Consider the following 16,741-nt stretch of genomic DNA (forward strand, 5'->3'; position numbering starts at 1 on the left):
CAAAGCATGTCAGATGATAGGGAGATGAAGGAGATGGGGATAAATGCAGAGGAATCCTGAAAAAAATCTCAAGCTGAGAGCTTTGAGACTAAGGTGGACGTTCACTTTCCAGCAGGACAACCATCAGCATGCAGTCAAAGCTACAAAGAAGTAGTTTAATTCAAAGCATATTCATATACTAGAATGGCATAGCAACAAAAAAAAAATCTAGGTTTAACTGCAATTTAAATCAGTGGTAAGAATTAAAAAACTATGTCTGCAGACTTAGTTTTTTTTTAAGGTTTTACAGATTTTTCAATCTTTAGATGTGCAAATCTGACAGAGACTACCACGAAAACTGCTTTCAAAAATGTGGGAGAGGTGAAAAATACATGAATGCAGCCTACTTCTCCTATTTTTATTTGTATAAGTTTGAAAATGATTAATTATTTCCCTTCAAAATAAAATGCTGTTTTTGTTGGTCCGACATACAATTCCAATGAAATACGTTGAACCTTGCGGTTGCAGCAAAGTGTAAGGAGCAAAATTAGGGTGCATGACTAGTTACTGAAGTTCTTCTCCATTCAAAAACACTGAGCACACAGAGTCGTGCTGGTTTAAATCTGCAGAGCTTGAGAATCTACGAGACCCATTTTATCAAATGAAGCAGACACTTTTAGTGCCTCTAATTCAGCACATTCACCATGTAGCTGTGCATTACACAGAGCAATCTGTCAGACACCATTAAAGGGTTTGTACTTATCCTGCGAGGAAGTGGATGCTAAATCAAGTGAGCCCTCAAATCTTCTCAGGACACACTTGGTCTTGTTAGTGTTGGCAGAGGGATATGGCGTAATATCACCCAGCCAAATGAAGCGGTTTCAGCTAACTGACACTGCAGGAGGTGTGGAGATTTTAGAGAAGAATAAGTGCAGAAAAGGGTTGTGTTTATTCATGCAAAATGATTATTGTGCAATAAAACTGTCAAAGAGACTGTTAGTATGTCTTTAGAAACCCTGTCTTCTAATATGTTCCTTTCTATGCCACATGTAGTTAGAAATCCAGAAAAATCCCAAACTATTTTGTTAGCGACTCTTACACAGCTATTCCTTTCAAATGCAAGATCATCATATGGAACCCAAACAGCAAAACAGATCTTTACGACTGAAGTAGAGGCCAAAATGTGCCTAGAACCTGCTGCTGGTTGAGAAAAGAAAGAACAATGTGCTTTCTTAAGTCTCCAAGAGTATCTAATAATACAAAATACGTTTTTATGAATGTTGTTAGTTGCTTTTGTGAAATATATCATGTTTAACAGTATTTCATCATTTCTTTTTTTCCCCCACCAGTTTCCAAAGACATTGCCTGATAAAAATGTAAAGGAAAAAATTTAAAGTGGCAGTTTCTTCACTGCTTTTGCAAACAAGTATCGTCAACCAACCTGAGGAAAAGTGTTTATTGGATGACTCTTGTCAACTTCCTTTAATAAAACTTCAAAATAAAAGTCTAAATGTCATAGAGTCTGAAGAATATAAAAGTAGAGGCGACTGTTGTGTGTTTTTTAATTTCACAAGATCTCATGCTAAGACATCTTGTGAACAAAGTTTAAGTCTTAAAGTGCTTTTGTCAGCGGCCTTATATGAGTTATTTCCAATATGAATTTAAATTGTATGGTTCTGAGCTTTTAAGAAGAGGCCCCTTAGGGTTCACAGTTTGTGTTCACCACTTTGCAACCCCATAGGAGATGATCTGCTAATATGTCAGGCATTGCAGAAGTTCTGGAGTATTAAGGTGCAGGAATATCCACCCGACTGTGGCTCCCCATTGGGGCTGAAACTCAACTGGAGCAAAGAGGAATAACAAATCCACAAACCCGAAGGCGGAACATGTGACACTTCAAAGTAACCCACCTCTGTGGACCTTTTTCCACAAGGACCAGTGTGGCAATCACACCCACCTTGAAGAGGCAGGTCAGCATGCCTTCTTCTTCACAGTTTCCTGCTGCATCTCTGTTTCTCCTTTCTGGCTCGAAGGAACACATGATTCCCATTACTGTTTTACTGTCTCAGCAGACCGTTAAAGCTGAACGTCAGACCTTGTTACCAGGCCTTTTGACTCTGCAGTCGCTCTTTTGCTTTGTATTAGGAATTACATTTAAGAAAGCGAGTCAGGCAGGTGCTTAGACCAGGTTTGGAGCATGTATTTGTCGATATGTGTAGACCTAATGCAATTGTCAGCTTTGTATGTTTCTTTTATTTTTCTTCATTTTTGTGGAGAAGCACAAAGAAATCAGCTGTTGACCAGAATCAGATGATTTACAATCTGATCGGCTATAACTGGTGATTGGCCTGGTCAAAAACTCAAAATGTTTTTGTTGTTGTTGTTGTTGTTGTTGTTTTTTCAGAACATTAAACACATCACATTAATATCAAGGGTCTTTGGTGTGAATATTGTTACTGAGTGAAGAAGAGATTTAAAAAGTTATTTACAAAATAAACTTTATTTTCTACCTATTGAAACATGTCAGCAGTCAGCAGACTGTGTGAGAGAGAGAGAGAGCAAGCCTTATAGTAGATAATTGCTCATTTTGTTCCTTTTCAGGTTTCAACTCCTGCCTGCCATGGAGGATTCTGGATTGGAAAATGTTAACAACCCTCTTGTTTACACTTAGATTCTTAAGGTAAGTTAAGGTAAGAATTCAGTCTTCAGTCTTTTAGTGCTGCACCCCAGGAGAAGAATAAATATAATTTCCATTTCCTTTACAATCACAATGGGAAAATGTTGTATTTGTGGGGGGAAAAAACTGCACATTTCTTTGTAACATCTGTCTGTTCCTCTTGGTAAACTTGTCCAGCATGTGGCATTGCAAAAAGGTTTTATTGTATTCTGTATCATTGCTAAACTGGAGGAAGAAAGGACAACCCCCAGTTCTCTCTGTCATAGTTTTTTTTTTTTACACAGTAGATGCCACCCACCCAGCCAGTCCGTGATCCAACAGGCCAGTCGGTGGTGCAAAACACAGTTGGGCTGTGCTTCTAGTCATGCTTGCTTTTTTAATCACTAATGTAAGATGCTAAAGACTGCCAAAGTTCAGCCACAAAATTCAGATTGGTGCATCTCTTGTTTGTTTTTTTTTTTTGTTTGTTTGTTTGTTTGTTTTTGTTGTTTCAAAGTAATTCAAAGTAACTACTGGTGTCTATTGTGATCTAAACACGTCACAGCCAATTTGTTATTTTAAATTATTTGAGTCGAATGAGCTTGCAAGCAACTCATTAAACACTGAATCATGTGCACCTTAAAACAGCATCTTCACTCTGTCTCTGGGCTCTTTCCAGAGGTTAAACAGCTGACTAAGGGCTCTCTGCAGCTGGCATTTGTAAACCCGGCATGTCCTTCTGGCTTCCCATTAAAGTGGGGAAGAATAATTAATATGAGTCTGGAAGACATTCCTCTTGCCAGAGGCAATATTTTGGCTCCCGGCCAAAACCAACAGTGGTTAAAAAAAAAAAGAAAACAGGGCTAACTTCGAGCCAAATAAAGCATCCAGATGGCGATGAGTAACAACAATCAAAGTTCGTAGAAAACGGGTGAGGGGGATAGCTTGGGAGGAGCACACAATATTTGATGAACTGTCAGTCAGAGCCTGACATACACGTAGCAACACATGGCGCCTTTTGTTTTGATTACTCACCGCTCTCGCTCTTCTCAATGACGTCGACCAGTTCACCCGCTTGGAGACTGATTTCTGCAGGCTCTTGCTTCTCGTAATTGGCCACCACCACGTATTGTTCCAGGAGCATGGGGTCCGAAGCGTCCAGACCTGGTGTTGACGGGAAAAAACATGCTGTCAGCCAGCTGCCAGCCATAGGTCCACGAGAACGGCTGCTGGACACCCGTTGTGCCATAGACCCCTCTGTCTGTGTAGCCAATTGCAGTATTCACAGGGTTCGGTGCATTTTCCCTGCAGCCTAGCCATAGAGCTGCATCCCCATCTAGCTGAACATCAAGGGCAACAGAGCAGTTGAAGCTCTCTGAAAAGAACTTCAAAAAGAAAGTGATCAGGCCATTACAGGCGAAAATCCATTCTGTTTTTGCTGAAGGGAACGTGTCCTTCCCCTGGTCATCAGATGCAGCTGGGCATGCAAGCACAATATTTTTGAAGGAATTGCAACAGCAGTGCAGATAGAGGACAGAGAGCTGAAGCCAACTGAAGACAGGACAGAAATTTCTGAGAAAGAAATAGTTTCCCTTGGAAAATAAACCATCTGCTAAAAAGCCTCCTTCTCCTCAGTGGGGTTGGAGCTGGAGGAAGAGTAGGGGGGTGGTGCAAGCCAATCATAAGAGTCGGCACTAGGGTCCTTAAATGGAACCAGATGAAGGGGCTGGAGTTTTGCACAGAGGGGTGGACCTGTGGCTCTGTGAAACACTAGAGCTCTGACTCCAGCATGCAGCCCAGCCAATAGAACTTTTCTTCTCGCCACATCGCTAAGTTAACCATATAAACGCTGGCAGTGACTCCGCTTTTCATTCGCTTTGTTGCTGTGTTCCTGACAGGCTCACCACCCATCCTTGCGCCAGATTTCTGGTTCGTAAGCAAATAAGATAAGTGACCTCTCAAAAAACAACAAAGACATGTTTGGATTTGTGGAGCCATTTAAACAGCATGCAACTTTTTTAATACAGTAATTTATCGTCATCTGCAAGTGTCAAGTTCCATTAACTGGGCTCCACTGAAGACGTTGTAATAAAGAATCCTTTAAAATAACCATCGCTGAATGAATTTTACAGGAATGTGGAAATGTAGACCTGCTGAGGCTTTGTTCAAACTGTTTGTTAATAGCAACTTCAGCTGGACACCAAGTTCAAAGCTGCTATCAGAAGAAGCTACTGCTGCAGACAGATTCCTCACACCGCTACATACCACCGCAGACAGCATCTACAGGCATCATGGAACAGAAATCTTTGCACATCATCACTATATTCACAAATTTGAACTAAACTATTCATAATCACAAAATTCCAATAAAGTACCTTGAAGTTTGTGAGACAATAACATGTGAAAAAGGCACATGATTTATTCCCATCACTGGTGTCAGAGCCTCACTTTGAGTTGTGAAATATTGCGTCTTGTGATAAGTTTCAGAAACTTGATTAAAGTGGAAAAATTACTTCCAACACATCATTCTGCCATAATGGTTATACGACTTAAGAACTGTAGTCGTATAATGCAAGAATACACTGTTGAACTTTCTAGTATTTCGCCAAGCCGTAATGTATTTGATTGGCATTTCATTTGCTTGATCAACACAAAGCTGTGTATAACTGTGGAGTGAACGGTAACTTGTGATTTTTGGGGAATCTTTTTACCAGCTGTTTACATCTACAGACTGCAACGTGTGCCTATTCGGCTGCTCTAAACATACAGCCGTTGTAGCTGAGGGCTGCTTATCTGTTGGAAGGTAAATCTCTATCAAGTGTTATGCAGCTTCCACCAGTGATTCCACCAAGTTCATGGATGTAATGAGACAAATAAAAAAAAAATAAAAAAGTTAAGGCAGGAATAGTTTTGTGAGGCACTGCAAGTGGATAAAATTAGCAATGCTACATAGTTCAGCCAATACTCATCACACTTGCCACACTCTGCAGTGATTAGTTTGTGGGTCTGAAGCTATTTAGGAAGGATTGGAACAAACTGCTTTCAGAAAGAATTGCTTTTTTTTTTTTATTATTATTTCAAGATCTAAGGTCCACTCTAGTAAAAAGAAAAAAAGACTCGAAGCCTCACTCTTCTTTTTGTGAACTCTATCTACAATATGGGAGAGCTATTACCTTACAAACCCAGCCTCATCAGCATCTCTCTGAATAATGCTGCCAAAGAGTCTGACACTCGGTTACTGTGGTTGGGCTGTGGTTTCTGATGGCTTATCTATGCAAGATGTTTTGACAAACCACAAAGTTGGAAGCAGAAAAAAAAGAAAAACTACTTGATCAGTAAATAATGTGACAACTACTTTACTTACAATTTATTGTGACTTGTGACTCAAATGCTGATAAACCCTATAAACGTCACCAGTTTTCAAATATATGCAATAATTGCCCATTTAGAGCAGTGTATTTAGTTTTTTCAGAGTGTGCTGCAGTCAGTTCACTGTCATATAATATGAAAGCATCTCAAATGTATTTGTTAAGACGAAGAGATGATTATTGACATTAAATTGATATTTAACTATTTCTTGGCTTTATTTTGAATACTCCTTATTCTTTTCAAGATCAGTAAGTTTCCCAGAGCAGTAAAAAAGAAAATATGCAAGTGCAGTGCCTTGCAAATGTATCCATACTCCTTAAACATCATTGCACATCTTCAGTTTAATTGGGATTTCATATAAAAAATTTAAAAAAAAATCATAAAAATCTGAAAGGTGTGGTGCGTATTTTACCATCTTCACTCTAAAGCCCTAAATAAAGTCCATCTGCCTGTGTGGAAACTATCATCAGTACAGCTTATCTGTGAAGATCTTTGACATTTGTTTAGAAAAAAAATGAGACAGAAACTTCCTATGGGGATGCTTGTCTACAGACAGTGTGGGGACGTTGCTCAGGGATGTTGGCAAGATGCAACTAAATACGAGGCAATCCCGAATGAAAACACGCTGAACAAAACTTGTGACTGGGGAGGAAGTTCATCTTCCAGCAGGACAATGGCCCTGAGCATGTCAGAACTACACTGGGAGGGTTTATATTCGAGCTGGTTCGTGTGTTTGAATGACCCAGTGAAATTTGAGACTTACATATCATTTTTCATACATCGGGAATACAGTTGAAAAGTCAACTTATTTCAGTAACTAAATTCACTAAGTGAAATATATGGAATAATTACACACAGAATGGACACGTAAAAATAAGTCATTATTTTATGAAGTAAGTGGAATTAAAGTAATAAAATTATGCTTGTTTCTCAAAAGATTCACTAATGCTGTTAGAAATGGGTGGGAAATGTGAGGCCAGAGGAGAGGGACTAAAGACTTTGTCAGCAAAGTCAACAGGAATGAAAGGCAAAAGCTGATATTTTGGCCTCATTCAGGAAATGAAATGTTTTGCAGCAGCAGGAAGACAGAGCCAGAACAAGAAGAAAATATGAGAGGAAAAATGTGAGTGAAAACAGCCCCGGACATGACCTAGGTCAAATTTGTCACAAAACTAACCATTTCAAAAAAGACCACAGGTGAGTATTGCTGTTAATGCCAAACACATTTGTGAAGTTTTAAAACTTTAATCATTCAATTTTTCAAAGACTTGTTTGCTAAGATGGCCCACATAGTAACAGACTTTGTATAAAACTCTCAGACTCTACATTTCTGATAGCTGCATGAACAAATACCTTAAAGAAACACTGACCTTCATCTGAAAACATCAAGCATTTTGTATTGAATGTGGAGTTCTCAAACGTTACAAGCTTTATGTTCAGAAAATGTTTCGTCTTGAGTTCCAATATTTATTCCTCGAGGCCACTTTCTCCTTATCCGTCCTCACTCAGCTTTATAAATGTGTCTCCTGTTCCCACCCCGGCACACCCAAAGGTCCTAATTCCATCCAACTCCCACCCTCAAACACTCGTTCCATCATAAGCTCCATCCGGAGATGATAACCACTGAGAGTTGCAATGATTCATCACCATGAGACTTATGTTACAATTTTATTCCAAAGTATTGTTACGTTTTTGTTTTTTGTTTTTTTGTTTTGTTTTCATTTTTTCCTGTTTAGGACCTGAAAGTCTGCATGTGTTAACTCCACATTTTGAGCCCCAGAAAATCTCTATGGAGGAATAATTTAGCTAAGAGTAGTAAAAACTAGCAAAGCGTAATGCCTTTCTTTGACTCATTGGCAGCATATGTGCAGCTGGATTAGAAGGAGACACAGATCTGCTGATCAATGTAGTACAGATGTACTCGTGTCACTGAATCAGTATGTGTTCCCCGAAAAGAGAAGGGGGGACAGAACACAATCGAAACAGAAGCAATATTATTGAATATTATTATTATTATTCGATGATCAACTCGTATTTTGCAGTCTAAAGACATTTAAGTTTTACTAAAAACCTAACCTGCTCCAGACCTAAACCTGGTGGGAGAGGGAAACTACTTCACTGTTCAATATGTTGAAGAGGATTTCATTCACATGGAGCAGATATGGAATATCTTCAAATTCAACTGGATCTTAAAACAGATCGTGCAACATAGTAGTTTCATCTTTTTATTTTTTTTTCTCTTTCTGTCTCTCTTTGCTATAATAATACCAGTAGTCAACACCATCAACCTAATCAAAATCACTCGGAAGGGAAAATAAGATAGACTAAGGAACTACTCTGCACATGGTTGCACCAGAGATACAATGATTCCTTCACACAAATTAATGGTTAGGACTTGATGAAAAGCATCATGGCTCAGTTGACAGTTAATATAAACTAATAGTAAATGGGAAAACATACGAAGCTGACACAGTTTGACACTCGTGTGTTCAGGTTATTCGATTCTTTCTTAAAATTTATGACCGTGGACTGTAACGCAACTGCACGTTGGAAAAGCCTTACACATTTGAGCTCTTCTTCTCGTACAAAACCGCTTCTGTCCTGAAACTATTTTGAGCGAGATCCTTCAGCTCTGCCTCCAGGGAGGGAGTCTGGTACGACAAATGGTCACTTATCAGAAACAGAGAAGCCAGTATGGGGCCTGGTCTTGGCTTAAGGGAGGAGAGAGCTTCCTCCTAACCAGAGCTCAGTTGTAACAAGAGAGAATGAAAACCCGACAGCAGTTTCAGCTTAGTACATTAAATGTAGTTTCGATCATCATTTCAAAGATTATAGAGAAATTTCTCTCTCAAGTCTTATAACGGATGCTGTAGGTTGGGAATATTACACACAATTTTCTTTACTAATCACAAATATTTATTTTTAGTTTGTGAGATGCACCGAGCAAACCACTTGAATTTGAGTGAAAACTCAAAAATCAAACCGTTTTTTTGATCAGTGAATGCACCACACATAAGTGCCTCCAGAGTTAGCAACAACTGTCTTTGGTCTGGAGGTTGTTAATGTAGGAAAAAGACTCAGAGTTAGCTTTCATTAGACATGAGCTTAAAAATTAAGTCAGGTGGTCCACACAAGCTGTAAGATGTTGAAATAAAAAAAAACTGTGGTTTATGCATCCAGTTTCTCCTTTGCTGTATTCTGCAACAATTATCAAAAAGGTCTGGATCACAGGGTTTGGCCATGAGATTATCGATTTGCAGCTCACCGCCTCGCCGACTACCACAGTCTCATCGCGGATTGAAGGTGGAGATGTTTTTGTTGACGTAAATTCACAGGCGAAGAAACGAGTGCAGTCTGCTGACTATCGAACCACTTGCGTGCAACACCCAGCTCAGTCCGGCTTGTCCTTCCCCTGAGGTGGTTCCAAAAAAAATGGGGAAGAACCGCGCAGTAACTGCAAATGGAGACTAATCCAGCTGGGGATAATTGGAAGGGAGTAGATTGAAAGCCAAGCTGAACAAAAAGGGGCTAAAGAAGCCAACTTTGGAGTATTCAATTTCTATTTCTTGTAAGCTGAGATGGACTTGGAAATATTAGGAGTCGTTTGGAAAACTCAGAATAAAGGAAGTACAAAGAGTGTGATGTTTACAGATTTATGGTAGCTGTGCTGTTCCCTAATATAAGATACCAAAGACAAATAAACACGTCAACTCCAAATCAATTTGTCCTCGTTTCAAAGAGTAAAACACCCGTTTAACAACTATTGCTTCCTTTCAAGTAGATGGTGTGACGTCGTCTCTGCCCCTAACATAAAGAAGTAACGACGGTTCACGGTCGGATTAATGGAAAAACATATTTTGAAGGCTGTTAATTAACATGCTGAGGTTCGAAATTGGCCGCACCACTTTGATAAGTCCCTTTGTATATTTTTTTTATTTATCTGGGAAGAAAACTAATAACTAAAAGGAAAACAGCAGTGAATACTGGAGTCAGCAAGAAGCACGACGTTTACTGCTCCTTTTTTTAAGATGGAAACATCTGTATGCATCGGCTCCTCCATCTGTGGTATCTGCATGGAGTCCAGAACATTGTTTTGTGCCCACGTCTCAGCCACACGCTTTATCTGAATATTTTTTGCTGCATTCTTGTCAGCACTTCCTTCTCAGCCAATTTGTTTGATGAAGATATCACATTCCCTATGACAGTGGAGGAAAGATATGGTTTAGGCTTCCTTCATTATCGTCTTCCGGCTCGGCCCGCTCTTCAGCTAACCGGGCGTAATGAAACCTGTCAGTTACTTCTGCATGTAAACTATTTAACAGCTCACTCACATAAAAGATGTAAAAATGTGACAAAAGTTTGAACAGAACTAAATATGGTGGCACAAGCCAGAATCTGCAGCTGTTCCAAAAAAAAAAGAAAAAGGAGAGAAGCGAGTGCTGGATGTCAAAGCCGTTTAGAAAAACCGACTGAGCTTAATGACTTCCTTCTCTAGTTTGCAATCGCATCCATTTGCAAATACAAACAAACATGCAGACCTCCTGACCCACCCAGTGTCTGACTCATTACCCTGCCCCCACCTACAAGCATGCAGTTGACACAGAAACAACCACATGCTCTGTGCTGTATACAGACAGTAGCCATCTCCAAAGATCTGCAGCAAAAACAAAGGCAGCAAGTCTTGCACTGACAGTGCATCAACATGGTCCCCACTTGCCACGTAGGCTGTCCTCTCCTCTCCAGCTGCTTTTCACATGCACTACACACCCCCAAGCACTCCGATCTTTTTCTCTCCTACTTTTTTTTTCCCCAAGCGTCTTCTGAGGATCTAACTTTTGTTTGACAGTCACATATTTAAAAAAAAAAAAACCCTGACGCTTTCGAAGATGACACGATGTTCCTGAACCTCAGACCTGTACAGCTGTTATGACAGCATGTTTCTTCATCAGTTGCAGTCCTCTGACAATGATTTATGCTAACAAGCAGTCAAGCCTAAACGCTCATTTATATGCCGGAAAGGACACAGAAGATCTCCATAAAACGGCAGGACGGCTGTGATGCACCGGTAAGCCTGGGCTGTTTCAATTTAAAAAAAAAAAAGGTCAAGTTTTACTTCAAAACAATAATTGAGACCTGTAAAAACAAACAAAAAATTTGTTTAAGTCTCTGTTTATATAAACTATTTTTCATTTCACCACCTTTAGAAAATCTCAAACAGACTTTACTTAGCAGTTGCTGGTTTCAAGGTTTGCCATAAAACAAGACAATAGTTTTTGCTCCAATTCTGGTATTTCTGTGTTGTCATTAGTTGCATGTTCAGCTGCTCCATTTAACCACATGCATGACATAGAAAAATATATACATCCATCGTCTGTACCACAGAGTTTGGTGCCTAACTCCAGTGGTCACTGGGCAAGAGAACGTCCTGGACAGGTCAGTGGTTAAATTTAGGTATGATGCAAATTTGCAGACTTAGGCAACACTGTACATCATACTTGCCATCCATTGTTTATAAGTGGCTATGCAGGGTCTCCAAGGGTGATTTTTAGAGACTAATTAAAATTCAGATTTTTGGGCTATGCAAGGAAGCCAAAGTACCCCGACATTACCCACGAATGTAAGAGGACGCGACATAAACAAAGTGAAGAAAGGCTTTGTTTGCTATTGGAACCAAGGACGTTTGGCCTTGCAGCTGCACCACTGCAGCCCATCATTAAATTCCTTTATCCATCTTGTTCTTTTGGTTTTTCTTGTTGTTTTAAATTGGGCAGGGTGAAACCAAATGAGATTCATATGGTAGCAGCATACCATGCGAATCTCAATCCTAATTTTGACACCAACAAATCACATGAAAACACTGTCATGGCAACAAAGGGACTGAAAGCTTAAAGTGAATTATCAGCTTTGAGTTAGTGATTCTCCGATTTCCTCTGCTTGCCAGGTAAACAGAGCTGAACCTCTAACCACTCACAGTTTTGTGGTGAAAAGCTACATTCTCCTCCTCAGGGCAGGGGCTCAGGAAACTCTTCTGGATACCCCAGCACCATATAATTATGGAACCTATAAGCTGCAAGTACAGCAAAAAAAACTCACCACAGACTCACTTTATCTGCTATCCTGCTTTAAAAGGGAAATATTACTTTTAAACCACTAATGTCCAGAAAGGGGACTACGGTGAATGTTTCCAAATCAAATAATTACAACAGCCGGAACAAAAGGAACAAAATCTTAGGACTAGGTTGCTGTGTGTTCTCACCATTGTTTTCATTACTGACCATTAACCATTAAGGACTAATTAATATGAGCTGAGCAGTGAGAAGCACTGGAAAATGGCTCAAGGATTTTTTAACATTACAGGTCTGATAGCTTCCACAGGCTGAATATAGGCTTAACACACACATACTCTCTCACACACACACACACACACACACGCACAGCTGAAATAAGACAATTTTTCCATTTCTCTATGTGGATGGAATCCCCCATCATCTACCGCCTCAAAGCAATGGAATGAATACTGAAATAAGGTAGGGGTTTTATTTCACGTTGGTGAAAACTAAACCTCTCCACCCACAAAAAAAGAGCAAAGTTGTGTCCACTTTTCACCTACTGAAACTTTTATGGTCCAGCTACGACGCAGGCCTTCATAGCTCCAACGCGTAACAGAAAGGATGGCGTAAGAAGCTCCATCTGACTGCAGAAGAGCGTTTAATTTAGTAATACATGTGGGTATTCTAAGACTGCACACATGCAAGAGCGTGCACATACAAACATGCAAACTCTGCACAGCTGTTCACTAAACTGCCTTCATACTTTTCCTCCTGACTCCTACGCTCATATCCCCCATGCTCAGCTGAGTCACACTCTCTGCCTTCCTTGAACTCTCTTACACACACACACACACAGCAAGGTTAACCCAAAAGCCATAGCAGGCAGAGGAAATGAAGAAGCACTAACAGGTGGTCTTGGTCTCTATGCACTGTATTAAACAGTTCAGAAGTAAAATGTAAAAAAAAGAAAATAGTGTCCACTAACAAAAAACGTGTGTCCATAACAATTTAGCATTATATATTCCTGCAACATCATAATCCCTTAAAGAAATTAATGGTGGTGACGTGCCAACATTTTTCAACACTTAATCTTAAAAAATATTATAATCAGCTATTTAATTTAACTTAATGTAGATAATTACTTTGGTAAACAGAGCTGAACCAAGGTAAAGATAGTGAGGCTTTTATTGCAGAACAGGCCTACAAGCTCATAGACCTTTCACCATCAATAGTCTTATATTTTTTTCTTTGTTTTTTTTTGTTTTTTTATCAGATTCCACTATGACTTTTTATGGCACAACTGGAGTGTTTGTTGCAGTTAGTCTCATCTGACCAAAGCAGTGGGTTTTGATTAAAGACTCGTTTACATTTAGGTTTATGCACAGCAAAGGCTTCCTATTGATGCGGCTCTTTAACAATCCCTCTTGTGCATTTTGCCAAGAAGACCATAGAGTATTACATATCCAGTATGTGAATCGTAATCTGAAGAACAACATTTCATTTAAGTTTTTGTGCAAAATACATTTAATTTAGCTCTACAACATGACCTTAATGCCAGACTATCAATAGAAGCAAATCAAATAGTCTATCCAACATTAATGGCAAAGGCTCAGAGATGTTCTTACCTGATTTCCGTTTTCCAGATCCTCCACAGTCTCTGAAAAAGAAACAACACCAGAGTACCATGATCAGAGGGAGCGGACATTGATCGAACTGGATCAATCTGGTAACCAGTTACATCTGAACCTCTTAATGCAGAACATCCGAGTGCAGTTGGCACACAACTATCAGCCAAGCCCTCGTGGAGAATGCATGCAGAACTTGACCCACGACCAAAGGGAGGGAGTCCGGGTGGGACAGAAATGGGTGAGTCGTACAGTAATGATGCCAAAAACGGAGCCAAAGCAAAACTTCAGCCAGCATACCATGTGTAAATGCATTATATCGGTTCTAATATTAGATGCCAGCGCCGTGCAGCTGCCTAGTTTTAACAGAACGGCATTTATTGACCGGATAACAGTGTCATATCTCCCTGTGAAGTCCCATTCATGCTCTGATGTGAAAGGTTTCTTTCTTGAGTTCACACTGTGGCTACACTCAGATCATTAGAGTGAGAGAACCTGTTCTGTTCTTTAGCCTACTAAAGTCAAAGAGGAGCAAATTTCCACTCACTATGCTTATTCTAAATGTCAGTGTGTGACTAGAAATAGCAAATCCATTGACAGAAAAGTCTCCATTAGATTTTTTTAAGTAAATATTTTAAACCTTGATTGGTTAAATACAGTTCTGTACTTATTAATTCTTAGGTTTCTTTCTAAATGTTGCACCCGTTAAATCAAATATGGAAAGTGTGTTTTCTTGCTTTGCTTGTGCACAGCATTAGCTCATTCAGAAGAGATCATTTTTGATGTCTGTCATTTATTCTCCAGCTGTGCCAGAGGAGTTATACAGCAATTATTTTGCAATTACTAAAATTAGTCAGAAACACAAAATGACTACATGACAAATGCATAAATTAGTTCCTCATTAAGGTTCTGTCCACTCAGTTTGAGTGATCGCTCCTCATCCCCTAAGCTGCATAAACATAAATGGGGGTAGATCATGAGGTGGGAACAGGTAAATATTTCAAACCACAAGACCATTTTCGGAAGTTTGGGATGACTGCTCTTCCTCATTTAGTGAACTGGGCAGCGGAGAGGAGAGTGATGAGAAGCTGAGGTTTGACACAGATGGAAACAGACACCTGGCTCTCTGGAGAGGCCAGCAGCAGGACCGGAGCCAAGGCCAGTCAAGGATATGAGCACATGGTTGGATAAAACTTGTCTAACATTTGCCAGCGTAGTGGCACGCTTATCATCTTCAGTTAACAAAGAAACTTTACTAATGCCAGATGATGATGCTACACTTCTGATATGGCTTAAAAAAAACTATTTGTAGAGTTTTTATATATATATATTATACAGAGATGGGTCATATAAAGACCCATCTCTAACACTGACAAATCGGCTGGTCAATAGCCTCTGACCAGGGACATGGTGATCAGAAATTATATGTTTGTACTTTTCCAATCTTGTAAACACACTAGACTAAGGACTAACAGGCTGCAATAACACTCTTTTAAATGGAGTTTGCTGCTGACTCAAAGTTTGCCTTTCAGATTAAAACAGTTTGATCACTGTAAGGTTTTGAAAACGTTTTAGAGGATAATTTGCAAATCTGAACAAACAAATAAATAAGGGTTTTTTTTCAAGCAAAAAATAAGTCAGTTTAAACTATTTTTCCCAAAGACTTCACTGTTTTCAGATCTGTGAGTACATTTGATACTTCTACAATAGATACACAAATTAAACACTTGTGTAAACAAAATATCAGAAACAAGATTCATAAAGAGAATGTAGAAAAAAAGAAAACAGTGCAACTTCAAACTCAAATGTGCAATGTTTTGTTTCAAACAAAATTCAGAAACTTAATACAAAACAAAATATGCAAATATTGTTCAGATTTACAGAAAGCTTAAATGATGCGCTTTATATAATACTATTCATGCCACTCAATAACACTGTGGCAGCACCGCCATGCAGTTGTAATTTTTACATGGAGGAAGGAAATCAGAAATGCATTGTGTGTTTTTTGGGTGGAGGTAAAACTGAGGCTTTGGAGGAAAAAAGCTGAGGATGAAGTAAATGCCTGACCTGTTCTGCTTACGTCTGACCCTCAGCACAAGCTCCGAGGTGGAGTTATATATTCCTCTCAGGAGGAGACTGAGCACACAGCTCAGGCTCTGTGCATTTTCTTCCTAATTCTAACCGTTAGGACTAAGGAGAAAAGTTTCTTTGAACTCTTTAAGACTTCGTGCCCGTTTTTAGCGCAAACCAGCACAGCAGAGATTTGTTTCCACTGTGTATATGTCAGTATCTTTAAAAGCCCAAACCCTTCTTGCGTATTGAGAAACCTTATGTTAGTACAAGCCTGCAGCTAACTCTTCATAGGTGGGCCTGCTAGAAAGGAATGTGTGAGATATTAGCCCTCCTCTCATATTTTTTTTTACAGCAACTATGTATCTGTCCACCTACATAACAATGATACAGAGACGCCCAGGCGTGACCTCAGATTTGCCTCTGCAGGAGTAACCTCTAATCTCTGTGGTCAACAGGTCGACATCATTGAACTGCAAATCACGGTGATAAAGCAGAGCGACTATGTGCACAGAGAGAACGTGTGATGGACGGTTTTTGTGTGAGGAGGTAATGCCTCTGCTGCAAAAACACACACACAATCCCAGTAAACTCAGGAGTAAGTTGCCAAGAGTTGAAGCAAATCTTGGACATGGGCGGACACTGATGTCAGCGCTGAAACATCGCTGCCAAATTAAGACAGAACTGTTGCAAAACAAAATAAATGCTTAAACTGAGTTATTTGTACATAATCTGAAAAAAACATATGGTTAATATCATAGTACAATAGTTCACTAAAAATGCATGCAGAGCTTAGTTGCATACTAAGATTGTTACAAGTTAAAATATAGACCAAATTGGCATTTTATCTTTTAACCTTTAAATACCAGGTCCTAAATATTTGAAGGACCTGGTGGTCATTTCCCTGAACATTGACCTCAGCAATGGAGACAGCCTCTACTGTTTGCTTCATACATTGGATCTAAAGCGTTTACACGGCCCGGTTAAAATGC

General features: G+C 39.5%; 1 protein-coding gene across 2 annotated transcripts in view; it reads right to left on the reverse strand.

The window, feature by feature from the left end:
• LOC106914125 (SH3 and PX domain-containing protein 2A-like) overlaps window positions 1-16,741 on the reverse strand; it is a 61,765-nt gene that overhangs the window by 24,110 nt on the left and 20,914 nt on the right. For both annotated transcript variants that reach the window (XM_014980724.2, XM_014980723.2), the window contains exons 6-7: window positions 13,680-13,711; window positions 3,671-3,799 (exon numbers count right to left, since the gene is read on the reverse strand). In XM_014980724.2, the coding sequence (XP_014836210.2) occupies window positions 3,671-3,799; window positions 13,680-13,711 (161 nt within the window). The remainder of the gene's footprint in view (window positions 1-3,670; window positions 3,800-13,679; window positions 13,712-16,741) is intronic.

The sequence above is a fragment of the Poecilia mexicana genome, unplaced genomic scaffold (genome assembly GCF_051168715.1).
Source record: "Poecilia mexicana isolate PSO_F unplaced genomic scaffold, ASM5116871v1 scaffold_15, whole genome shotgun sequence".
NCBI classification, from domain to species: Eukaryota; Metazoa; Chordata; class Actinopteri; order Cyprinodontiformes; family Poeciliidae; genus Poecilia; species Poecilia mexicana.